Source organism: Corythoichthys intestinalis, chromosome 4 (genome assembly GCF_030265065.1).
Source record: "Corythoichthys intestinalis isolate RoL2023-P3 chromosome 4, ASM3026506v1, whole genome shotgun sequence".
NCBI lineage: Eukaryota > Metazoa > Chordata > Actinopteri > Syngnathiformes > Syngnathidae > Corythoichthys > Corythoichthys intestinalis.
This window is the reverse complement of record NC_080398.1, coordinates 61751244-61774691: the sequence shown is the minus strand read 5'-3', so window position 1 is coordinate 61774691 and position 23448 is coordinate 61751244. Positions and strand designations below refer to the sequence as shown.

Genomic DNA, 23448 nt, shown 5'->3' with positions numbered 1-23448 from the left:
CGTTCTTTCCACTCCCCTCTCCCAATAGCAGATGCCATGAGTCTCCGCGTGCAAAGTCCACGTGATTTAAAAATTTCAGCAGGTACGCGGTGTAGAAATCTGACACGTTTGTGGGCCTCGCAGGAAGGCTTGGTCGCTGAGATGACACAATTTTTCCGTGTGAACCACGCAGATGCGTCAGGTAAAAAACCAGCCCTTTCAGAGTTTTTAATAGTTTGTTTGCATCCAAAAGCACGGAACACGACTACTGTGAACAGCCTTGTCTCTCCGGCCAACCCTCCTTCTTTCACTCCGGTTAAACACACAGCGAGTTTAGGGACAGCTCAGAAAACACAAAACTCAACCCATCAACATTGTAACCTGAAGCATACATGCGACCTGATTCGTTACATTACTGTCCTTATTTTTACATTTACGTTTCATGGACTGCGACCGTTGCCAGCCGTTACCAACATAAGGTCTGTGTCAACCCAAACTGCGTTTGGTGACGAGCAAGGTGTTCTCACGCCATGGTTCAACTTTGTTCTGAATGCAGCATAACTCTTTACTGATGTTAGTCGGTGTCTCTCCTCTGTCCATTATTTTTATGATGTTAGGTTCAGTTCCATGGTAATTCTTTTGGACCGAGCTAGAAGACCCAGCTTTCTTCTTTGGGGCCATAATGTGAAAGAAGGGTGGCGAAAAGGGCAAAGATCTTCCCGGTGCACAAACGCAGACAAGCACTATGCACTACCCAAGCAGAAACTATGGCGCTGGGGACTAAATGGTAGACAAGACACGGACGTCGTTAAGTCGAAACGTTGTAGGTCGAGGACATCAAAGCCTGAGGACTCTCTTTATTCAGCATTACACCTATGGCCAATTTTAGATTTTTTTAGTAACCTAAGAAGCAGGTTGTGGGGATATGGCAAGACACCGAACCCAGAGGAAACCCATGGAAGGTCATGGGAAAAATGCAAGCCCAATGAAACAATTATATACTGTAACTATAATTTATCCCACTGTTTCCCAACAAGTGTGTCGCGACACACTGAGTAGATCAGTCAGGTGTGCCGCGGGAAATTATCTGCCAATAATGTGCTATGTTATATCGAGAGTTAAGTCATACATTTAAATATTAGAAGACAAAAATTGTAATATGAATTTAAAACCATTGTTTTGCTTACTTTAACATTACGTGAATCGGAAGTTGTTTGGTTTCACTAGCTCGACTTTTGGCTCATAAGGTCAGTGTGAACACAAAACTGCTTCTGCCGAAATATTAGGAAATTGACGTATTATTAGGAAAATAAATGTCGTCATATTACTTATTTCTATGTTACGTGACCGGAAGTTGGTCAGGTTTCTCAGACTTCAAAATTTGGTGGCTTAAATCGGTATAATCCTAAAACTGCTTTTCTACTGCTGCGAGTAAAAATAAAGAATTAGACATTGAAATACTTTTTGTGTTTATATATTGTTAGTGATAAAACTTCGATGAGAATTACTTTATATTGTTAATGTAGTTTTAAATTCTCAGCTGGTGATGTGCCTTGAGATTTTTTTCAATGCAAAAAAATGTGCCTCAACTCACAAAGGGTTGGAAAGCACTAATCTAGCCATCATTTCACTTTCTTTTATTCTTCTATGGTGGCATCATAAAACCTAATAACAGGCTCACTGAACTGAAGTTCCATGGTATTTTGAGAGGATGAGTAAGACTTGCATGGAGACGGTTTAGATATTGTTAGACTGAGATGTTTACTATTGAGGTTTCTGTATTTTAAGGAAACAAGGGGCCATAACCAAAAGGTACTCACGTTAGAACGTAGTTGACACTCACGATGCAATGAGGTCTGGAGGAGCGGCTGTTGTGGACAATGGTTGCATAACTCTGAACCCACACCCAGCCACCATGTTTGGCCAAAAACCTGTAGTACCTCGTGGTGACCTGCCCTTTTACAAGCACTACAAGATAAACAAAAAAGTGTAAGAGGGAAGTGTGGTAAGAAAGTATAGTATCTATGAATTTACATTTATGTTTTTCAAAATTATACACTGTTTATGAAGTATACGTATATATACACTGTATAATCAGTATATTACAGTGCCTTGCAAAAGTATTCGGCCCCCTTGAATCTTGCAAACTTTCGCCACATTTCAGGCTTCAAACATAAAGATATGAAATTTAATTTTTTTGTCAAGAATCAACAACAAGTGGGACACAATCGTGAAGTGGAACAACATTTATTGGATAATTTAAACTTTTTTAACAAATAAAAAACTGAAAAGTGGGGCGTGCAATATTATTCGGCCCCTTTACTTTCAGTGTGCAGCAAACTCACTCCAGAAGTTCAGTGAGGATCTCTGGATTGTTCCAATGTTGTCCAAAATGACCGATGATGATAAATAGAATCCACCTGTGTGTAATCAAGGCTCCGTATAAATGCACCTGCTCTGTGATAGTCTCAGGGTTCTGTTTAAAGTGCAGAGAGCAAGCAACACACCAGGCAGTTCTGAGATACTGTTGTGGAGAAGTTTAAAGCCGGATTTGGATACAAAAAGATTTCCCAAGCTTTAAACATCTCAAGGAGCACTGTGCAAGCCATCATATTGCAATGGAAGGAGCATCAGACCACTGCAAATCTACCAAGACCCGGCCGTCCTTCCAAACTTTCTTCTCAAACAAGGAGAAAACTGATCAGAGATGCAGCCAAGAGGCCCATGATCACTCTGGAGGAACTGCAGAGATCTACAGCTGAGGTGGGAGAGTCTGTCCATAGGACAACAATCAGTCGTACACTGCACAAATCTGGCCTTTATGGAAGAGTGGCAAGAAGAAAGCCATTTCTCAAAGATATCCATAAAAAGTCTCGTTTAAAGTTTGCCACAAGCCACCTGGGAGACACACCAAACATGTGGGAGAAGGTGCTCTGGTCAGATGAAACCAAAATTGAACTTTTTGGCCACAATGCAAAACGATATGTTTGGCGTAAAAGCAACACAGCTCATCACCCTGAACACACCATCCCCACTGTCAAACATGGTGGTGGCAGCATCATGGTTTGGGCCTGCTTTTCTTCAGCAGGGACAGGGAAGATGGTTAAAATTGACGGGAAGATGGATGCAGCCAAATACAGGAACATTCTGGAAGAAAACCTGTTGGTATCTGCACAAGACCTGAGACTGGGACGGAGATTTATCTTCCAACAGGACAATGATCCAAAACATAAAGCCAAATCTACAATGGAATGGTTCAAAAATAAACGTATCCAGGTGTTAGAATGGCCAAGTCAAAGTCCAGGCCTGAATCCAATGGAGAATCTGTGGAAAGAGCTGAAGACTGCTGTTCACAAACACTCTCCATCCAACCTCACTGAGCTCGAGCTGTTTTGCAAGGAAGAATGGGCAAGAATGTCAGTCTCTCGATGTGCAAAACTGATAGAAACATACCCCAAGCGACTTGCAGCTGTAATTGGAGCAAAAGGTGGCGCTACAAAGTATTAACGCAAGGGGGCCGAATAATATTGCACGCCACACTTTTCAGTTTTTTATTTGTTAAAAAAGTTTAAATTATCCAATAAATTTTGTTCCACTTCACGATTGTGTCCCACTTGTTGTTGATTCTTGACAAAAAATTAAAATTTTATATCTTTATGTTTGAAGCCTGAAATGTGGAGAAAGGTTGCAAGGTTCAAGGGGGCCGAATACTTTTGCAAGGCACTGTATATGCTTCCTCTCTATAAAGTATGATGTACGTATAATGGACGCATTTGTGTGTTGCATGGCTTAACTACTCACACAAATGATGCGCACAGCGCAGATGGAAGGAGTCACAGCTATGGACATGATGATAGATGGTCTTCTCTATCAGATCTTGTGGTTCATAGCCTGTAAGCTCTGCAACCCTGAAAAACAGACACACATGCACAGAATGTTTTTTTTTTTTTTTTTTTGCTATTGAGCATAAATGTTGACACACAATCCAAAGTGTTGGCTTAGAAAGAAATCAATGAACAAAGTATTGAGATGTTAAGGGGGAAATGCGGTAACAACAAATAACACAATCACATTAAATGTACATCAGTGATGTTAACACCACCCAACCATTTTCTCCCGCTTATCCGAGATCAGGTCACAAGGGGAGCAGCTTCAGCAGGGAAGCCCGGACTCTTCCCCAGCCACTTCATCCATCTCGTCCAGGGGGATCCCAAGGCATTCTCAGACCAGCTGGTAGACATAGCGTGTCCTCAGTGTGTCCTCGGCCTCCTCCCAGTTGGACGTCACCATCCTAATCAGATGCTCGCGCCACCTCATCTGGCTCATCTCGTTGTGAAGGATGAAAGGCTCTACTCCGAGGCCCTCACGGAAGATAAAGCTTCTCACCATATCTCTAAAGGTAAGCCTTTGGAAGAAACTCATTCTGGCCGCTTGTACCGACGGTCTTTTTCTTTTGGTCATGACCCAGAGCTCGTGATCATTCGTGAGAGTATGAGCGAAGCTCAACCAGTAAATAGGGCGCTTTTGCCTTTTCGGCTCAGCTCCGTCTTTACCACGACGGACCGATGCAGTGTCCACATCACTGCAGACACCGCACTGATCAGCCTATCGATCTTCTGCTCCATTCTTCCCTCACTTGTGAGATGACAGATGTAATACTGCGGCCACCAAACCCCCTCACTGCCTTGGCAGTGCCAAGGAGAGCCCTTCTGAAGCACCTCATTTCGGCCACTTGTAACTGCGATCTTTTTCTTTTGGTCATGACCCAGAGCTCATTATCATAGGTGAGAGTATGAACGAAGATTGACCGGTAAATAGAGAACTTCGCCTTTTGGCCCAGCTCCTTCTTCACCACGATGGACCGATGCAGAGTTCGCATCTCTGCAGATGCCACACCGATCCACTTATCGATCTTCCGCCTCAGTCTTGCCTCAATTTGAGATGAGAGATAATAGTGAGGTCACCCCCCCACCGCCTCGGATGTGCCTGGAATTTTGTACATAAAAGTTGTGAACAGAACCAGTGACAGACGGCTGCCTTAGCAGAATCCAACCCTCACTGGAAACTGATCTGACTTACTACTGGCTATGCAGACCAAACTTTGACACCAGTCATATAGGGACCAGAATGCCATTATCAGGGGTTCCAGTACCCCATACTCCCAGAGCACCCCCTACAGGACTCCCAAGGTGACACTACTGCTCACACACCATCTCCAAGTCCACAAAACACATGTAGACTGATTGGGTGAACCCCACTGAGGGTATAGAGCTGGTCCACTCTTACGCTTCCAAGACGAAAACCAAATGATTCCTCCTGAATCCGAGATTCGACTTCCCAACTAACACTCCAGAAAAACTAAAATATTTACCTGGAATCGAGGAAGATGAGCTTCATATCTAGACTGGCTCTGAACATGAACATGTTGCTATGCAGTTTGATCTCTGTGACTGCACTGGGCGGTAATGAGTGACCAACTGCGACCAGCCCAACGTTCTGGTAACAGCCGTCAAATGGAGACATGTCCAGGCTGTATTGACGGATTTTCAAGTAGCCACTGCAGTGAATCACCTGAGTGACAAGAAGCGTTGTAATAAGAACAATTAAGTAAATCAACAGTTTTTTTCTGACCTTGTAACCTCCACATGTAAGCCCAGCATTTCTTTTTGCAAGGACACATTTCATTCTCAAAAAGAATGAGCGCTCCATCTCATATTCTGTAGAAGGAAAAAAAAACAATAACATGAACCAACTTCTTTCAGAAACTAGATATAATCTTAGAAATGTTCTCTCAGTTTTCAAAGTGTTAATATTATGAGCTCTTGTCGAGTTTAAGATCATTGTTTACCTTGGACAAAGTGAGAGTGGTAAGGCTGGTGAGCTGTGAGGACAGCTGTCATTTCATCATGATCTGCAGGATGAATGTATTCAAAGATGCTGTTACCTGTCAACTCTACCTGAAATGCACAACCACGTCAGGACTGTGACACCTCAGGTATGACATACCAAAAGAGGTAACATTACCTTTGTTAAACCAACCTGAGACAGACCCAAATGGACCGAAGCCGTTTCCGATATGTACATTATTTTCCCATCTGGAGCAACCACAAAAATAAAGCCATCCAATGTCTGAAATAAACAAAAGAGATGTAACTAATAATAACAAGAAGTCAAAAATCTTGTAAGAATGATTGATGGGTAGTGTTTGAAGCACTCTAATGGATAGGGCATGTCATGCGGGTGCACTGTTGTGTCTCATTGCAAGTAGATATGATTAGAATGTACAGTGGTACCTCTACATACAATTTTAATTTGTTCCAAGACCTGGTTTGTAAGTCGAAATATAAATACTGCTGGTACAATTACAAATAACAATTACACATAGCAAAACAAACAAATTAAAAATACAAATCAGAATAATAATAATGTAACAAAATGGGCTCTACAGTGGTGGTTGTGTTTTGCATGCTGTTCCTGAACGCACTGTGTGACTGCCAAAAGAGAGAGAGGTGCAGTAGAGTGGGAAATTTTTACTTTTTCATGTTGTCGTTGGCATCGGCTATGGCAGACCGTAGCCGTGTTGTGTTGCACAAGTTCTGAAATAAATGTTTAAAAACCTGACGAAGCTGGCGACTTCCTTGCCGATGTTACAATAATAATAATAATAATAGAGGTAGTCCCCGGGTTACCAACGAGTAATTAAACATTCAAGTACCCTTTAATACCCTCCAGATCTCAAAATGACCATCCAAAAACATGTATTATACATCATTGTACCGTCCTCGCCAAGACGTTAGAGCCAATTCCTAGCTAGACAGCGAGCTAAGCTCCAAAATGACGATGTCAGACGTCCATGTGGTTTGCTGACTTTATTCAGCTGCTCATGGCATCAACACGTGCAAATGAAAATAAAATAAAAATGACATTAAATCCATTTCATATTCAATAACAGCAATTCAAATTTGCGCTCATAACTAGCTGCTTATACAGCCATGGCAATCCACAAAAATAATTAGCAGTAAGCGTCCACACGTTATCATAAACAATTTCATTAACTTACCCCAAGTATTTCACAACAATTGAAAACACACAATAAACAATACAAAAGGTGTTATATACAGGTGTCACCTCAGTGGATGCTTCACAAGCAGCTAATGTGCGCGCAGGCTTGAAGCTGTAATCATTCCCCTCTCTCTCTCACTTGGCTGCGCGACTTCTTCGTGGAAACCAATGCGCTCTTCCTCGTGTGTCCGCGTGCGCGCTACTTTGTGTTTGCAAATACGTTCTTCTCGTGTGTACAGTGGCATGAAAAAGTATCTGAACTTTTGGAATTTCTTACATTTTTGCATAAAATCACCATCAAATGTGATCTGATCGTTGTCAAAATCACACAGATGAAAAAACTGTCTGCTTTAACTAAACCCACCCAAACATTTATAAATTTTCATATTTTAATGAGGACCGCATGGAAACAATGACAGAAGGGGGGAAAATAAGTAAGTGAACCATCACATTTAATATTTTTTGGCCCCCCCTTTGGCAGCAATAACTTCAACCAGACGCTTCCTATAGCTGCAGAGCAGTCTGGCACATCCATCAGGATTTATCTTGGCCGATTCGTCTCTCCAAAACTACTGTAGTTCAGTCAGATTCCTGAGATGTCTGGCATGAATCGCTATGTTTAGGTCATGCCACAGCATCTCAATAGGGTTTAAGTCTGGACATGAACTTGGCTACTCCAGAACGTGTATTTTGTTCTTCTGAAACCATTTTGAAGTTTATTTACTTCTGTGTTTCGGATCAATGTTTTGTTACAGCATCCATCCTCTTTTTAGCTTCAACTGTCCGACAGACGGCCTCAGTTTTTCTTGCAAAACATCCAGATAAACTTTTGAAGTCATTCTTCCATTAATGATTGGAAGTTGTCCAGGCCCTGAGGCAGGAAACAGCCCCAAATCATAATGCTCCCTCCACCATTCTTCACAGTGGGGATGAGGTGTTGATGTTGGTGAGCTGTTCCATTTTTTCTCCACACATGACGTTGTGTGTTAATCCCAAACAATTCAACTTTGGTTTCATCAGTCCACAAAATATTTTGCCAAAACCTATATGGAGTGTCCAAGTTCCTTAAACGAGCAACAATGTTTTTTTAGACAGCAGTGGCTACCTCCACGGAGTCATCCCATGAACACCATTCTTGACCATAGTTTTACACATCGTTGATGTGGGCACAGAGATATTGGAATGTGCCAGTGATTTCTGTAAGTCTTTAGCAGACACTATAGGGTTCTTTTTTTGCCTCTCTGAGTATTCTGCGCTGAACTGTTGCCGTCATCTTTGGTGGACGGCCACTCCTTGGGAGAGAAGTAACAGTGCCGAACTCTCTCCATTTGTAGAAAACCTCTCTGATTGTTGATTGATGAACATCCAGACTTTTAGAGATGGTTTTGTATCCTTTCCCAGCTTTATACATATCAACAATCCTTGATCGGAGGTCTTCAGACAGCTCTTTTGACCGAGCCATGATCCACATCAGACAATGCTTCTTATCAAGACAATTCTTACCTGGTGTGTGTTTTATAGTGGGCAGGGCAGCTGTATCACTCATCATTGACAGGGCACACACCTGAATTAAAATGTTTAGTAAAAATTGGTTTCAATTGCTCTTTAAGTCTTGAGAGTTTACTTACTTATTTTCCCCCATTCTGTCATTGTTTGCATGCTATCCTCATTAAAATATGAAAACCTATAAATTTTTGGGATGTTTTAGTTAAAGCAGTTTTTTCATCTGTGTGATTTTGACAAGATGAGATCACATTGGATAGTGATTTTATGCGGAAATGTGAGAAATTCCAAAAGGTTCAGATACCTTTTCATACCACTATAAGTTGTTGACCATTATATTTCAAAATGCCATGTAAGGTTTTGCCACTGGCCAACCTGCAGCTCCATTGTATTTGTTGCTAACGATGTGTGCAGTTTGAAGGCTGAAAGACAGATTGCCCATGCATGAGCGTGAATTCACTCAGCTCATTTAAGTCCTCAAGTGCTTTCGGGAGAGCAAAGGGTAGCAATGAGACACCAACTACCATTAAGAGTGATGATAATAATAATAGTAATAACAAGAATAATAGTAATAAATATTTACAAAGACAAAAAATGAAATAACCTGTAAGAGATGGGAACCTAATTCCTGGCTGACTCCATCCAGAGAACTCCGGCTTACATGGCCCCATGACTCACCAAGGCCTGTGAAGCAAATCACACACAATCAAAAAAATGTTAATTAAATTAAGAGTGTGTTCAACATAGAACAAACTCTATAAATTATATACATGGTGTCCCAAAAAATATATACACCCTTTTCCAGCTGATAACTTGACATGTTCACACTTGAACTGCAGTTTTATACTTTCCTTCCCTCAAATTTTAGTCTGGCTGCCATCATTGATTCACTGGGTTTAATCTAAAAAAAATCCGTAGACAATTTGGTTACCAACTGTTATAGAGTGTATACATTTTTGGGCCGCCCAGTGTGTATATACAGTACATTTTATATATATATATATATATATATATATATATATATATATATATATATATATATATATATGTATACAGTGCCTTGCAAAAGTATTCGGCCCCCTTGAACCCTGCAACCTTTCGCCACATTTCAGGCTTCAAACATAAAAGATATAAAATTTTAATTTTTTGTCAAGAATCAACAACAAGTGGGACACAATCGTGAAGTGGAACAAAATTTATTGGATAATTTAAACTTTTTTAACAAATAAAAAATTGAAAAGTGGGGCGTGCAATATTATTCGGCCCCCTTGCGTTAATACTTTGTAGCGCCACCTTTTGCTCCAATTACAGCTGCAAGTCGCTTGGGGTATGTTTCTATCAGTTTTGCACATCGGGAGACTGACATTCTTGCCCATTCTTCCTTGCAAAACAGCTCGAGCTCAGTGAGGTTGGATGGAGAGTGTTTGTGAACAGCAGTCTTCAGCTCTTTCCACAGATTCTCGATTGGATTCAGGTCTGGACTTTGACTTGGCCATTCTAACACCTGGATACGTTTATTTTTGAACCATTCCATTGTAGATTTGGCTTTATGTTTTGGATCATTGTCCTGTTGGAAGATAAATCTCCGTCCCAGTCTCAGGTCTTGTGCAGATACCAACAGGTTTTCTTCCAGAATGTTCCTGTATTTGGCTGCATCCATCTTCCCGTCAATTTTAACCATCTTCCCTGTCCCTGCTGAAGAAAAGCAGGCCCAAACCATGATGCTGCCACCACCATGTTTGACAGTGGGGATGGTGTGTTCAGGGTGATGAGCTGTGTTGCTTTTACGCTAAACATATCGTTTTGCATTGTGGCCAAAAAGTTCAGTTTTGGTTTCATCTGACCAGAGCACCTTCTTCCACATGTTTGGTGTGTCTCCCAGGTGGCTTGTGGCAAACTTTAAACGAGACTTTTTATGGATATCTTTGAGAAATGGCTTTCTTCTTGCCACTCTTCCATAAAGGCCAGATTTGTGCAGTGTACGACTGATTGTTGTCCTATGGACAGACTCTCCCACCTCAGCTGTAGATCTCTGCAGTTCCTCCAGAGTGATCATGGGCCTCTTGGCTGCATCTTTGATCAGTTTTCTCCTTGTTTGAGAAGAAAGTTTGGAAGGACGGCCGGGTCTTGGTAGATTTGCAGTGGTCTGATGCTCCTTCCATTTCAATATGATGGCTTGCACAGTGCTCCTTGAGATGTTTAAAGCTTGGGAAATCTTTTTGTATCCAAATCCGGCTTTAAACTTCTCCACAACAGTATCTCGGACCTGCCTGGTGTGTTCCTTGGTTTTCATAATGCTCTCTGCACTTTAAACAGAACCTTGAGACTATCACATAGCAGGTGCATTGATACGGAGACTTGATTACACACAGGTGGATTCTATTTATCATCATCGGTCATTTAGGACAACATTGGATCATTCAGAGATCCTCACTGAACTTCTGGAGTGAGTTTGCTGCACTGAAAGTAAAGGGGCCGAATAATATTGCACGCCCCACTTTTCAGTTTTTTATTTGTTAAAAAAGTTTAAATTATCCAATAAATGTTGTTCCACTTCACGATTGTGTCCCACTTGTTGTTGATTCTTGACAAAAAAATTAAATTTCATATCTTTATGTCTGAAGCCTGAAATGTGGCGAAAGGTTGCAAGATTCAAGGGGGCCGAATACTTTTGCAAGGCACTGTATATATATATATATATATATACAGCGAGTTAACTCTACTGGCTCACTGTCACTTTTTTTCCACGACTTTCATAACCCCTCTGCAAGTCACCGTCTAATCCAGCCGGGAGCGACTACACTCGGCTTAGTCACCGCTAGAACTCGGCCCATTTGATCGGTTATCAATCGATTCCACTTGTTGCACACAAACGTACATCGAGACCTCATTTAGCTTAGCCCTTGGAGGCGTGAGATCCATTTTTCTAGTGTCCCAAATTTGCCGTGACGTGTGTGTCTACGTCCACGGAACAGAATGCTATGAAGACGCCAACGCTCACTGCTACCCGGAACGCACCCTCCCAGTGGCGGTTTTAAGGGGGGGGTCACAGGGGCACTGGCCCCCTCTCCAATTTGAATGTCACTTGAAGTGCCTCAGTTCCCATTTTATTACAAAGCATGACAATCGGCAAATCCTTCTGAAGTGAGAGAGAATAAGATAATGTTGTTTCTAGAGCAAGTTAAATAATGTTACTTTTGTATTTAAAATGGCTTTTGAAAAAAGTGATTAAATTTATTGTTCCATGTGATGTATCCTTACTTGCACACGTTATGATTGAATTCAAATTGTTACAAATTTGACTCGTTTTTACCAGTTGTAGTTCTTACGAGATGTCTTTACCGCCTCATGCAGGATAATCTGCGTATTGCCTTGTTGACCAAAACAAACACTGAAAAAGATGGCAGTGGCACATGGCGCCTGAGGGTTACACAGGGCCCTCTTCTTGACCCCAGTTTCAGAAAAATCCTAAAACCGCCACCCTTCCACAGGATTTCAGAATTGGCACCTATCAAACTAAATTTCTCCAGCCTCTGGGGTTGCAGAACCAATGCCAAGGCAGTAAATACATGTATTTGGGTTTTGTTTTGTTTTGTTTTGTTTTTTTATGAAATAAATGATTCATATATGTGTGTATTTTTCAGCCGAGTATTTCCAATATTCAGTTTCGGCCAAGAATTTTGCTTTCAGTACATCTGTAATATACATACTGTATATACAGTGGGGCAAATAAGTATTTAGTCAACCACTAATTGTGCAGGTTCTCCTACTAGAATATATTAGAGGACTGTAATTGTCAACATGGTTAAACCTCAACCATGAGAGACAGAATGTGGAACAAAAAAAAAACAGAAAATCACATTGTTTGATTTTTAAAGAATTTATTTGCAAATCATGGTGGAAAATCAGTATTTGGTCAATACTAAAGGTTTGTCTCAATACTTTGTTATGTACCCTTTGTTAGCAATAACGGAGGCCAAACATTTTCTGTAACTCTTCACAAGCTTTTCACACACTGTTGCTGGTATTTTGGCCCATTCCTCCATGCAGATCTCCTCCAGAGCAGTGATGTTTTGGGGCTGTCGTTGGGCAACATGGACTTTCAACTCCTTCCACAAATTTTCTATGGGGATGAGATCTGGAGACTGGCTAGGCAACTCCAGGACTTGAAATGCATCTTACGAAGCCACTGCTTTGTTGCCCTGGCTGTGTGTTTGGGATCGTTGTCATGCTGAAAGACCCAGCCACGTCTCATCTTTATTGCCCTTGTTGATGGAAGGAGATTTTGACTCAAATTCTCTCGATACATGGCCCCATTCATTATTTCCTTTACACAGATCAGTTGTCCTGTTCACTTTGCAGAAAAACAGCCCCAAAGCAAGATGTTTCCACCCCCATGCTTCACAGTGGGTATGGTGTTCTTCGGATGCAATTCAGTATTCTTTCTCCTCCAAACACGAGAACCTGTGTTTCTACCAAAAGTTCTATTTTGGTTTCATCTGACTAGAGCTGAAACGAATACTCGAGCAACTCGAGCAAAAGTTTGGACACCCCTGGTTTAGACTAACTTAAAACTTAACTAGAACTTAAAAATAGCTTGACACAAATGGAAATTCAATTGAAACACGTGGGAAAAACACGTAGCTTTTAAATGATATGTGTTCTCAAATGTAATTACATTTTTAGGTAAGAAATATGGGTTTTTTTTTTTTATAAGATCTAGAAGTTTTTTGAGTGAAAGCAGTGGGGGTTTTTTTGTAGTCACATCTGAAATGCAATTGTTGGCTGTTTTCAACAATGTACATCGAAAATAAAGATATTGATTGACTGAAAATGGTTCAATATTGGAATAAATGTCTTTTTTTTGCATGTATATTTATAATTGTTCTTTACCTACAAACATATGTATATGTTATATCCGATTACTCGATTAATCGATAGAATTTTCAGTCGATTACTCGATTACTAAAATATTCGATAGCTGCAGCCCTACATCTGACCATAACACATCTTCCAGTCCTCTTCTGGACTGGATACCAATAATGAGTTAAAACAGGTGCCAATAATACAGGTAACGAGTGGAGCCTCTTTTGACCTCGTTAGAAGAAGTTAGACCTCTTTGACAGCCAGAAATCTTGCTTGTTTGTAGGTGACCAAATACTTTTTTTCCACTCTAATTTGGAAATAAATTATTTAAAAATCAAACTATGTGATTTTCTGTTTTTTTTCCCACATTCTGTCTCTCATGGTTAAGGTTTTACCCATGTTGACAATTACAGGCCTCTCTAATCTTTTCAAGTCGGAAACTTGCACAATTGATGGTTGACTAAATACTTATTTGCCCCACTGTATACTGAGATGCACTAAAACAATGAAACATAGTATTTACGCAAGTGGTTACAAAAGTGCCTATAGGCATTTTTTGTTTAGCAACATAATTTAATAGTAAATTATAGCAGTTGTGTGTAACCACAAGAAATACAAATCTTGCATAAATACTATGTTTCATTTTTTTTGATTGCATGGTTAAATATTGCATTTTTGTGTGTGTAAAGTTTATGCCCTTTTCTTTTACATACATACACAAGGAGGCGCACACATGCACACAAACTGCAAAATACAAACAAACCAAAAAAAAAACAGAAGGGGAACGTGTTTCTTTTATTTTTTTGGAGTAAAAAGTACTTTACGCTCTTATTTAATTGCAGTGTTGGGTGCAAAATATTTCAAAATTGTCGCCAGATTAAAATCAGAACACTTTGACCAAATGCAGCTCCTCAACTCTGAAAGCATCCTGTCTAAATTTGTATAGAAAGCATTTTTGTCTTGTGAAACTATTAGCATAAAGTATTGAATATACAGGGGGGGAGCGGCTACGTCTACACTAAGCCGCATGAGGCCCAAAGTGGGACAAAACAAACATGAGTCCGCGCATGCGGCAGACTTGGAATTGAAATGCAAATGTGAAACGAAATAAACAGGCATGCGAGGAACACGCCGATCCATAATATGACTCCTCTGTTTGGACACAGAACACACTCACGGATTCTCCATATGCAGTTCGCAAAAAGTGAAATAAAATAAAAATACGTTATTTGATAGATAGATAGATAGATAGATAGATAGATAGATAGATAGATAGATAGATAGATAGATAGATAGATAGATAGATAGATAGATAGATAGATAGATAGATAGATAGATAGATAGATAGATAGATAGATAGATAGATAGATAGATAGATAGATAGATAGATAGATAGATAGATAGATAGATAGATAGATAGAGAGAGAGAGAGAGAGAGAGAGAGAGAGAGAGAGAGAGAGAGAGAGAGAGAGAGAGAGAGAGAGAGAGAGAGAGAGAGAGAGAGAGAGAGTACAGGACGCCTTTTTAAATGAAAAATAAGACCGACAAACCGACTGATTGTAAAAGTATTTTACCCCCCATTCTGCATGTGTGACACAATAACACTGGAACAATTAGGGGCTCACTTAAAGACATTTTATTACAATCGTACCTATTTGAAATTATATGAATTTTAAACGCTTTTAAAGGAACTCACAATTAATATTAAATTTACTATAAGATCCGAATATTATATTTAGCCAAATCCGCACTGGCCCATACTGGGCTACAGAGCGTGGACATTTTGGTATAATTGTAATTATTGCATGAGGTTGGGGTAGGCTATATGTCATTGATAAGGTTTTCACAATTAATTCACATCTATATACTGTAGATTGTATATATGTTAACTTGATGTTAAGTCAAATTAGATTTTTTTTTTTTTTTGTTACCCAGTGTGCTTTGGACATTCTTTCAGACAAGTGCAGATCTGCCTCGTCGTTTTCACACTTTTCCCATACCAAAACATTCCCGCACACGTCCACGGTGACACCTTCACTGACTTTACTTACTTCACATTGATTTGGTTTATAAAAGAGTCAAATATTGTAGCGACTTTATTATATGTTCCGCCACAATGGATGATGGGTATTGCAGCAACCATTACTGAGATTAGTGGTTGCTTTTGTTATGTTATGTGTGCTTTGTTTAATAAAGTGTGCTGTTTCTTGGGGTCCTGCGTATACGGGGCAAAAGAACAGCAAGTTTTAATCACCAAAACTAAGTGACCAACTCTGTCATTCTTCTCAACGTCACTTGCCACAATATGTACTTGCCACATCGATGTGAAGAAGGTAAAGGTGTTGAAGAGCGCTCTGGTTATACTACTGATTGATGATTTCACTCCAAACATCAACAAAACATTAAGCAGCATGTTGTGTTATAAATGCATTGGTGAGCATCTTGAAATTAAGTTTAATTCCGCTGAGTTAATCCATTAAGTCTTCTCACTTCATTTATTTGGGGGTAGGGTCATTCCTGTTTGAAAATGTGTTATTAAATAAATTATAGCATGTGCTGTTCACATTGTTGAATTATTTCAGGTATTAAAAAAAATGCATATGCTGAATAAGCAGCACTAAAACTAACTAAGGTATCACTTCAGTACTGAAATTAAACTCAAGTCTAATTAATTCAAGTTAACTTGAGTACTGCAAACTCAAAATAAACAATTTACTATAATCCAATTATTATGGTTAATTTGAGTTCTTAAAACTTGAAATAATTAAATACCATCTAATTAATGTACGTAACATGAATTTCTAAGGCAGCAAGCAGCAATTTTATTATTATTATTATTATTATTATTTATTATTATTATTACTACTTTTATGATTATTTTATTTATTAATTAATTTATTTATTTTACTAAAGTCAATTTATCATATTATACAGTGCAGGCGTATGGATAAATGAGATTGATCCCGTTTCATTTGGGCCCATTTATAAACATCGACGCTTTAAATCTCACTGTACTCTGTGCAATTACAATATAAAGGTTATTCTATTCTATTCTATTCTATTCTATTCTATTCTATTCTATTCCATTCCATTCCATTCCATTCCATTCCATTCTATTCGTGTTTTATATGTAATTAAGTTCTAACTTGCATGTTTTGTAACACTATAACAAGTTCAAAATACCGTAAATAATATTTTTAAAGTTATCATCATATTAATAAATTGTATGGAATTGATTTGGTGTTTTCAGTAAAGAACCGCAATAGTATTCGTCTGTTACGCTTTCATTCAACACCACCATGCATATATCCAGATCAGAAATATAAATTCTAATTTGTTGTTGTTGTTGTTGTTGTGTTGCAAGTTACATTTAGTATTACATTTTATCATTCACTTATATTTATGTATTTATTTATTTATTTATTTATGACAAATTGACAATGAGCCTTATGTGGGGGCTACAAGGAGTCCCATATGTTGAAGGATCAGATGGACATGCTACTAATGTGCGCGGCTCTGCAACAGTCACGCATGCAGCATGGATCTTCATCAGCATGCAGGGACCCAACGGAAACCATGCACCGAGACTTTCAAAAGAAACACGATTCCAGGTCAAAGGCAATTAATTAAAAAAAAAAAAACTAAATTAATTGAATATATTGTGGGAACCAAGTGCTTCTTGGTTACCTCACCGCGAAAACTTCAGGGTTCGAATTTGACCTTCCTTTTGGGAGCTTATGATGTCTCTTTCTCTGTCACTCTTTTAACATATTATATGATTTGATACATCTTATTCATTCCGTTGCAATGCAGGCAAGAGTGAAGTGCACATAAAGAGACATTGCACTCACTGCACTCTACATGGCATGTAAAACTTCTGCAGTTTCTTCTGCTGTTGTTTGTGTTTGTTTTATTTACGGTAACAAGTGCCAACAAATTTTCGTTTGTAGGAATGAATACAATGCCGATAATAAATATCTTTGTACTGAAAATGAATGTATACTGGTCGACTGTATTTTCATGCACTTATAATTTAGCATATGTTAAGGCAAGGGCGCATAGGGACATATAACTGGCAACTTTTTAGGGTGCTCAAATTGTCCCTGCCAACTTTAAGCAGTATATAATGTGTTCAGTTATCTAGGTCATTTAGATTGTCTTCTTATATGTTGTAAGGATAGAAATGATCCCACCAATATTAATTGAATTATTTTCATTATGATCAGACTTACATTTTTACCCCCACAAACGCACGCTTGATTGGCTGATCAGTTGCATTTATTTAAAAAGTATTTATTTATTTTTTCCATTATTTATTTTAAAATATTTTCATTTCTAGCCTATGCAGACATTTTTTTTTTCAGATAATCATACATTAATCATCGTCGAGGTTTAAAAAAAAAAAAAAAATATATATATATATATATATATATATATATATATATATATATATATATATATATATTTTTTTTTTTTTTTTTTTTTTTTTTTTTTTTTTGCGTTTAGCATAGTGCTTGAGGACAAAAGAAGTCGTCATTTTTATTTATATCTGTTATACCCTGACTAAGAAGTTTTTTGGTTTTTTTTTTTTTTTTTCAGTTATATAGAATGTCTTTATTTAGACCGACAATGGTGAGTGGTCTTAAGCCAAATGTTTATTTTTTGGATTCAAGGATAGTTAAGAGATGATTCACAAGTGTGTATTTATTGTGCATGTTAATTTATTTATGTTCAAATATTGCAATTTAAATGTGCTTATAAAATCCAGACATTTATTCTGAAAGTTTTCAAAATGTTTTTTTATTTTTTTTTTTTTTGGGGGGGGGGGGTAATTTTTTTTAAAAGAAGCGGTATATCACCTCAACCATTACACGTGAACGTTAGTTCAAGTACATACAGATTTATTTTTTATTCATCATTTTAGCCTATCAATTATTCATATTCGTGAGGAAACCCCCCTTCACACAATCTCTTTGGTCTTAATAATGTCCAGCAAACAATGTACATGCAGGTTATGCTGTTATATCCTCCCAACCGGTGTTGAGACCAATGTTAAAGGCGTGTCAAATGTTTTTGACACATTATTTGAATCTAAAAAATGAAACCAAAGACACATATATCTCTTTTTGGGAAAAATATACCGGCAAATTCAATTTTTTTTATTTATTTATGATTATTATTATTATTATTATTATTTTTCTTTATTTTATCAGGAGTCTCATTGAGATTAATATCTCTTTTACAAGAGAGGCCTGAGTACAAAGAAACATTCACAAATATCAGACAACACAAAATACACTAACGGAAACAGTTACAATAATCAGTAAAAACATCAGACAAAAGAGATTTAAAATCACCAAGATGAATGATTGACTGTAGTTTAAGAGTAGCTTGCAATTCATTCCATTTAAGAGGAGCATAGTAGCTAAGCCAGTTCTGCCAACATTAGTGCGAGTGAATGGAATGTTTAGGGTTAAGTAGTTGGATGTTCGTGTTATGTAGTTACTGGATTTGAATGACAGGAGAGATGTGAGGTAGTTCGGAAGTTTACACAGTAAAGCCTTATAGATGAATAACATGATATGGATATTTCTTCTTGATTGTAGTGAGGACCAACCAACGTTTTGATAAAGGGTACAATGATGAGTGTGGAAATTGTCATTGGTGATGAAACGTAGTGCACTGTGATAGACCGGGTTTAACTGTTGAAGAGTTGATGGAAAAATTGTGTTCTTTGATGTTGCACGCAAATGAAATCGATGAATTGAATTGCTTTGGTATCTTTGTGACTCACCTTCAGGGAAAACTATCCTCATTTTGAGGTAGCTAGTTGTCAAGCGGATGATGGAGGCTTTATCCAACTGGGACGTGATGGCGGACGGTAGCGGCAACAGTTTAGCGAGTTCGTAAAATTCACTATTCTCTTTTTCCCGCCGAGACCTGGCAGCGTTTTTGGATTTTTCCTTCATGGCGTCTTCTTTTCACTCTCGGTCCAGCTGCATTCCGGTACAGTTGACATGCGAGAAGGTCGTCCTCTCAGGTCCGCAGAAGGTGCGAGAATGACCGCATTACTTTTTCACCGGAGGCTCAGGAGAAAAGTGGGATCTGAAAATTGAAGCGTTTGACACACAAGTCTTGAATAAGCCTGACTTTTACTTTATGCTCATGTCTTGAAACATACCGTAATGTCCGTAAGCGTGTCCACTTAAGTGTCGTTAAATGAAATTCAAAGTGACCCAAATATGGGTCGGAACGCATCCAGAAGTGATTTCACAGAGCAAAGTGAACGAATCCTAAGCGTCTTATATCTCATCTCCTATTGGACGACGGTGCGAATGTCCCCATTTACCATTGGCTACGAGTTTAGGTCACGTGCTTCACGATAAATGACTGGCTCTGTCATTGAGGCACCTCTGGCCTCCAACACTAAGATTGGAAGTATTAAGCTTCAGACGAAGGACGAAACACCGAGTACTTACTGTACTTTATCGTGGCATTAAACAATAAAAAGACACAAAATGAAGAAAGATATAAAACAATATAAGGAGTCGTCTTTTATTTGGTTTGTAAACGAGCCAAGCACGAGCCCTGACATGTTCCTAAATTTTAAATGGTATCGCTCCCAAAGATAATAACAACCTTAACAAGGAAAAAGTGATATATATATATATATATATATATATATATATATATATATATATTTATTTATTTTTTTTTTTTAATATAAGAAAATGTAGTACAAAGAGGAAATTAAAGTATGAATGAAATCTAAATATTGTAATGTACTGGCATAATTTAATAAGCACGCAAGCAAGCATGCGCATATGGGTTGACCAGTATAGTCAATACAGTTGAAATTGAAATACAAACAAGAAAAGTGTAAAAATTGACCACCGAAAATTCCTGGTGTATCACACAAAGAAATATTATTTAAATTATCCTCTAACAATATAGCCGTGAAACAAACAAGTCATGCAATTTTCTTTCGCATACAATATTTTTTGCTGCTCAGTGGGACGCTGTCGCATAATTTAATTTTCTTGTTTGCGTGTGCCTTCGCTCGTAGTCCATATTTACTAGCAATTGCTAAAATATAATGTAAGATATAAAATTATAATTATCAAGCATCGACGCCAAAGTGAATTTAGTCCACCCACTCACATGAGAGCTGAATAAAATACTGTATTTATTCACAATACTTAGTTTTACGAGACTGCATTTTGTGACGGTTTAGAACATGCATTGAATAAAAAACTTTTTTTCTCACATTTTTTTTAAACTATTGGTTTAGTGATCGTTATTTCTTTAAAGTTTACTTACTGTTTGTTAACCAGTATTTGTCTGTGAAGTCCTTTAAGATCTTTTTGATGATTAACGACCATAACAAAATTTCATTTGATTAAAACAACAACAAATATAACACCATAATTATCAGGATCGTATATTCCGCACTAGATTATAAGGAAAATTGAAAACAAATCAGAGGGTGTATTCTAAACTCATTTAATCCATGGATTGCACACATGGTATTTTAAATTCATTGTTGGAGCCATGTTGTTTACTTGAGATCTTATATATTCGGCAAGGTTTAGTTTATAGTTATAGTTCAACTTTCTATTTCATTGTTGTTGACCTATTGTATTGGTATTGTTTGTTGTTATTTGGAAAGATGCAGCCTCAATTGATGGACTGATATTTACATATAAGGTGTGTTTAAATGGACGTGGAAGCGCCCCAACCCCCCCCCCCCCCCTTTTTTTTTATTTTTTATTTTTTTTTATTTTTTGCTCTGACACAGACGAGATAGTCATACAGTTTCACCATCATCATTTATAATAGTGAACCTGCTTGAGAATTGTTTGGATTGCAATTAACACGTTACAAATTTTGTGGTTTGTTTCTTTGTTTGTGAATTATTTAGAGACAAAATGTTCTTGCCTATTCAAAAAAGAAACGTCACACAAAACTAAAGCAAAACTGCTATAAGAAATAATGCACGTATAAGGAGTCAATGAAATGTCATACAAAGATTACCGGTAGTAAAATAAAATGACAAAACCTGACGCCTATCTTTCCCTCTAAAGTAAACAGGAGAAGGATGACTTCTTTGGAAACAACGTACGACAGTATTTATGTTGTATTATGTACAGTATGTATGTTATAGAACTTGTTGTGTAAATGCGTTGTTTCCAAAGAAGTCATCCGTCTCCCGTCCAAGTAAGTCTCCTTTGCGGTTTCCTGGTGAACGGAACAATAGCGTACCGCACGAACAACCGTGATGTCTGCATCTTAACCAGGAAGTGGGTCAAGATAGACATGCCCTCGCATACAACTCATGTTATTACTGCTTGTTTTCTGCCTGTAATCTTTCAAAAAAGAACATGCCGAGTAAACACAGCTGCAATGGAACTTGTAGAAGCGACTCCAGACATTACGACATATGAAGGATGTTTTCTTCCTGAAGCCAAAAAACAGGGAAAAATGTGAACGATGGATTAACTTTTGTGGATGTCCAAAAGACCAGTTTAACACCAGCAAGGTAAAGCCATTAACCTTCATATGCAGTAAACATTTTGTTGGGGGCCATGGTCCAACAGAGGACGAAGAGGTAAGACATTTTGGTATTTTTACTTATGTTTTAGTGTGGCGCTTTGCCGTGCTGCTTCTGTCTGACAATGAATGACCTGGGGAAAAAAATAAAATGGTATCTGACTTCCACTGTTGTTACCTTTTGTAAAAGAAGCAACTTTAGTAAGTGGGAAGTGTAAATAAATTACAGAATTAAGATTTATTATTTATGAAAAAAATAAAAGTGTTCATTGGCTGTCACTGAGTAGCATTTGCGATCGCAACACAAAAATAGCAACATTCCGAGACGTAAGACAACCAGAGAATATAATATATAAGAAAGACAGGGCATATGGTGGTAAAGGATAAATTGTTGAAACAGGAGAATGTCATTATGGGTGGTGGTGTGGCTCAGTGGGAGAGTAATTGTCCCCCAACCCAGAGGTTGTCGTTCGATTGTCTGCCCCGATGAACTCGCCTAAGTATCCTTGACCAAGATACTGAACCCCACATTGCTCCTGGTGCTTCGTCACCAGCAGTGTTGTTAATAACGGCGTTACAATATAACGGCGTTACTAACGGCGTTATTTTTTTCAGTAATGAGTAATCTAATTAATTACTTTTCTCATTTTGGCAACGCCGTTACCGTTACTGAGGCGGGAAAGGCGTGCGTTACTATGCGTTACTAAGTTGGTTAAATAAAAAAAAGTCTGAGAGAAACGGACTCACGGGGACGAGAGCAGAGCAGGAGTGGGGAAGACGCCATTGCAACCGCGATGCTAGATGGCTCCAATAATACCTGACTGCAGCCATAGCCGACAAACTACGCCCACATGACACGGTAGATATCATATTATAGAACTAGATGCAGATGACAGACACTGCTGCATTGCCAACATGTTTTAAGGACTACATGCGTTTGTAAACAGCCGCCATCTTAAAGCAGTAGACCTCTCAGGAAGGCCCTGATGTAGAGATCCTTCCTAGCGAACCTAAGTAATTTTTTTAAATCTAAAATGCTCCTAAATCGGCAAAATCTTAACTTAAATCTATCTTTAAATGATGAAACAGTTTAAAAACTTACACATGTTTAAAGTAGACAGAAGGGAACTAATGCAATAACGGGAAAAATTTTAACAACTTTAACGATTGATTCACAACTTTAAATGACTTCCACACATAGCAAAGGTTACTAGCTAGTTATCGCAATACCCTTGTGTCTAGTTAAGTGGAGGGTAAAGAATTGGGCTTGGGCCAATTGTCCCCCAAACCCTTTAAGCTTCACATTGTGTGACCTGTTTTTTTTAATTTTTTTATTTTTGGAGAAAAAAAAAATATCACTAGTTACTTTGCCAAGTAACTGATTACTCTTACATTCAGGTAACTGAGTTACTAACGCAATTACTTTTTGGGAGAAGTAATTTGTAACTGTAATTAATTACTTTTTTAAAGTAAAATTAACAACACTGC

General features: G+C 38.2%; 1 protein-coding gene across 1 annotated transcript in view; it reads right to left on the bottom strand.

Annotated features, from left to right (window-relative positions):
* Positions 1–19379, bottom strand: part of sim1a (SIM bHLH transcription factor 1a) — a 29659-nt gene extending 10280 nt beyond the window's left edge. The window contains exons 1-8 of the mRNA XM_057835114.1: positions 19205–19379; positions 9149–9228; positions 6019–6108; positions 5828–5936; positions 5611–5696; positions 5351–5550; positions 3781–3887; positions 1800–1947 (exon numbers count right to left, since the gene is read on the bottom strand). Of these exons, the coding sequence (XP_057691097.1) occupies positions 1800–1947; positions 3781–3887; positions 5351–5550; positions 5611–5696; positions 5828–5936; positions 6019–6108; positions 9149–9228; positions 19205–19379 (995 nt within the window). The remainder of the gene's footprint in view (positions 1–1799; positions 1948–3780; positions 3888–5350; positions 5551–5610; positions 5697–5827; positions 5937–6018; positions 6109–9148; positions 9229–19204) is intronic.
* Between the last annotated feature and the right edge of the window lie 4069 nt (positions 19380–23448).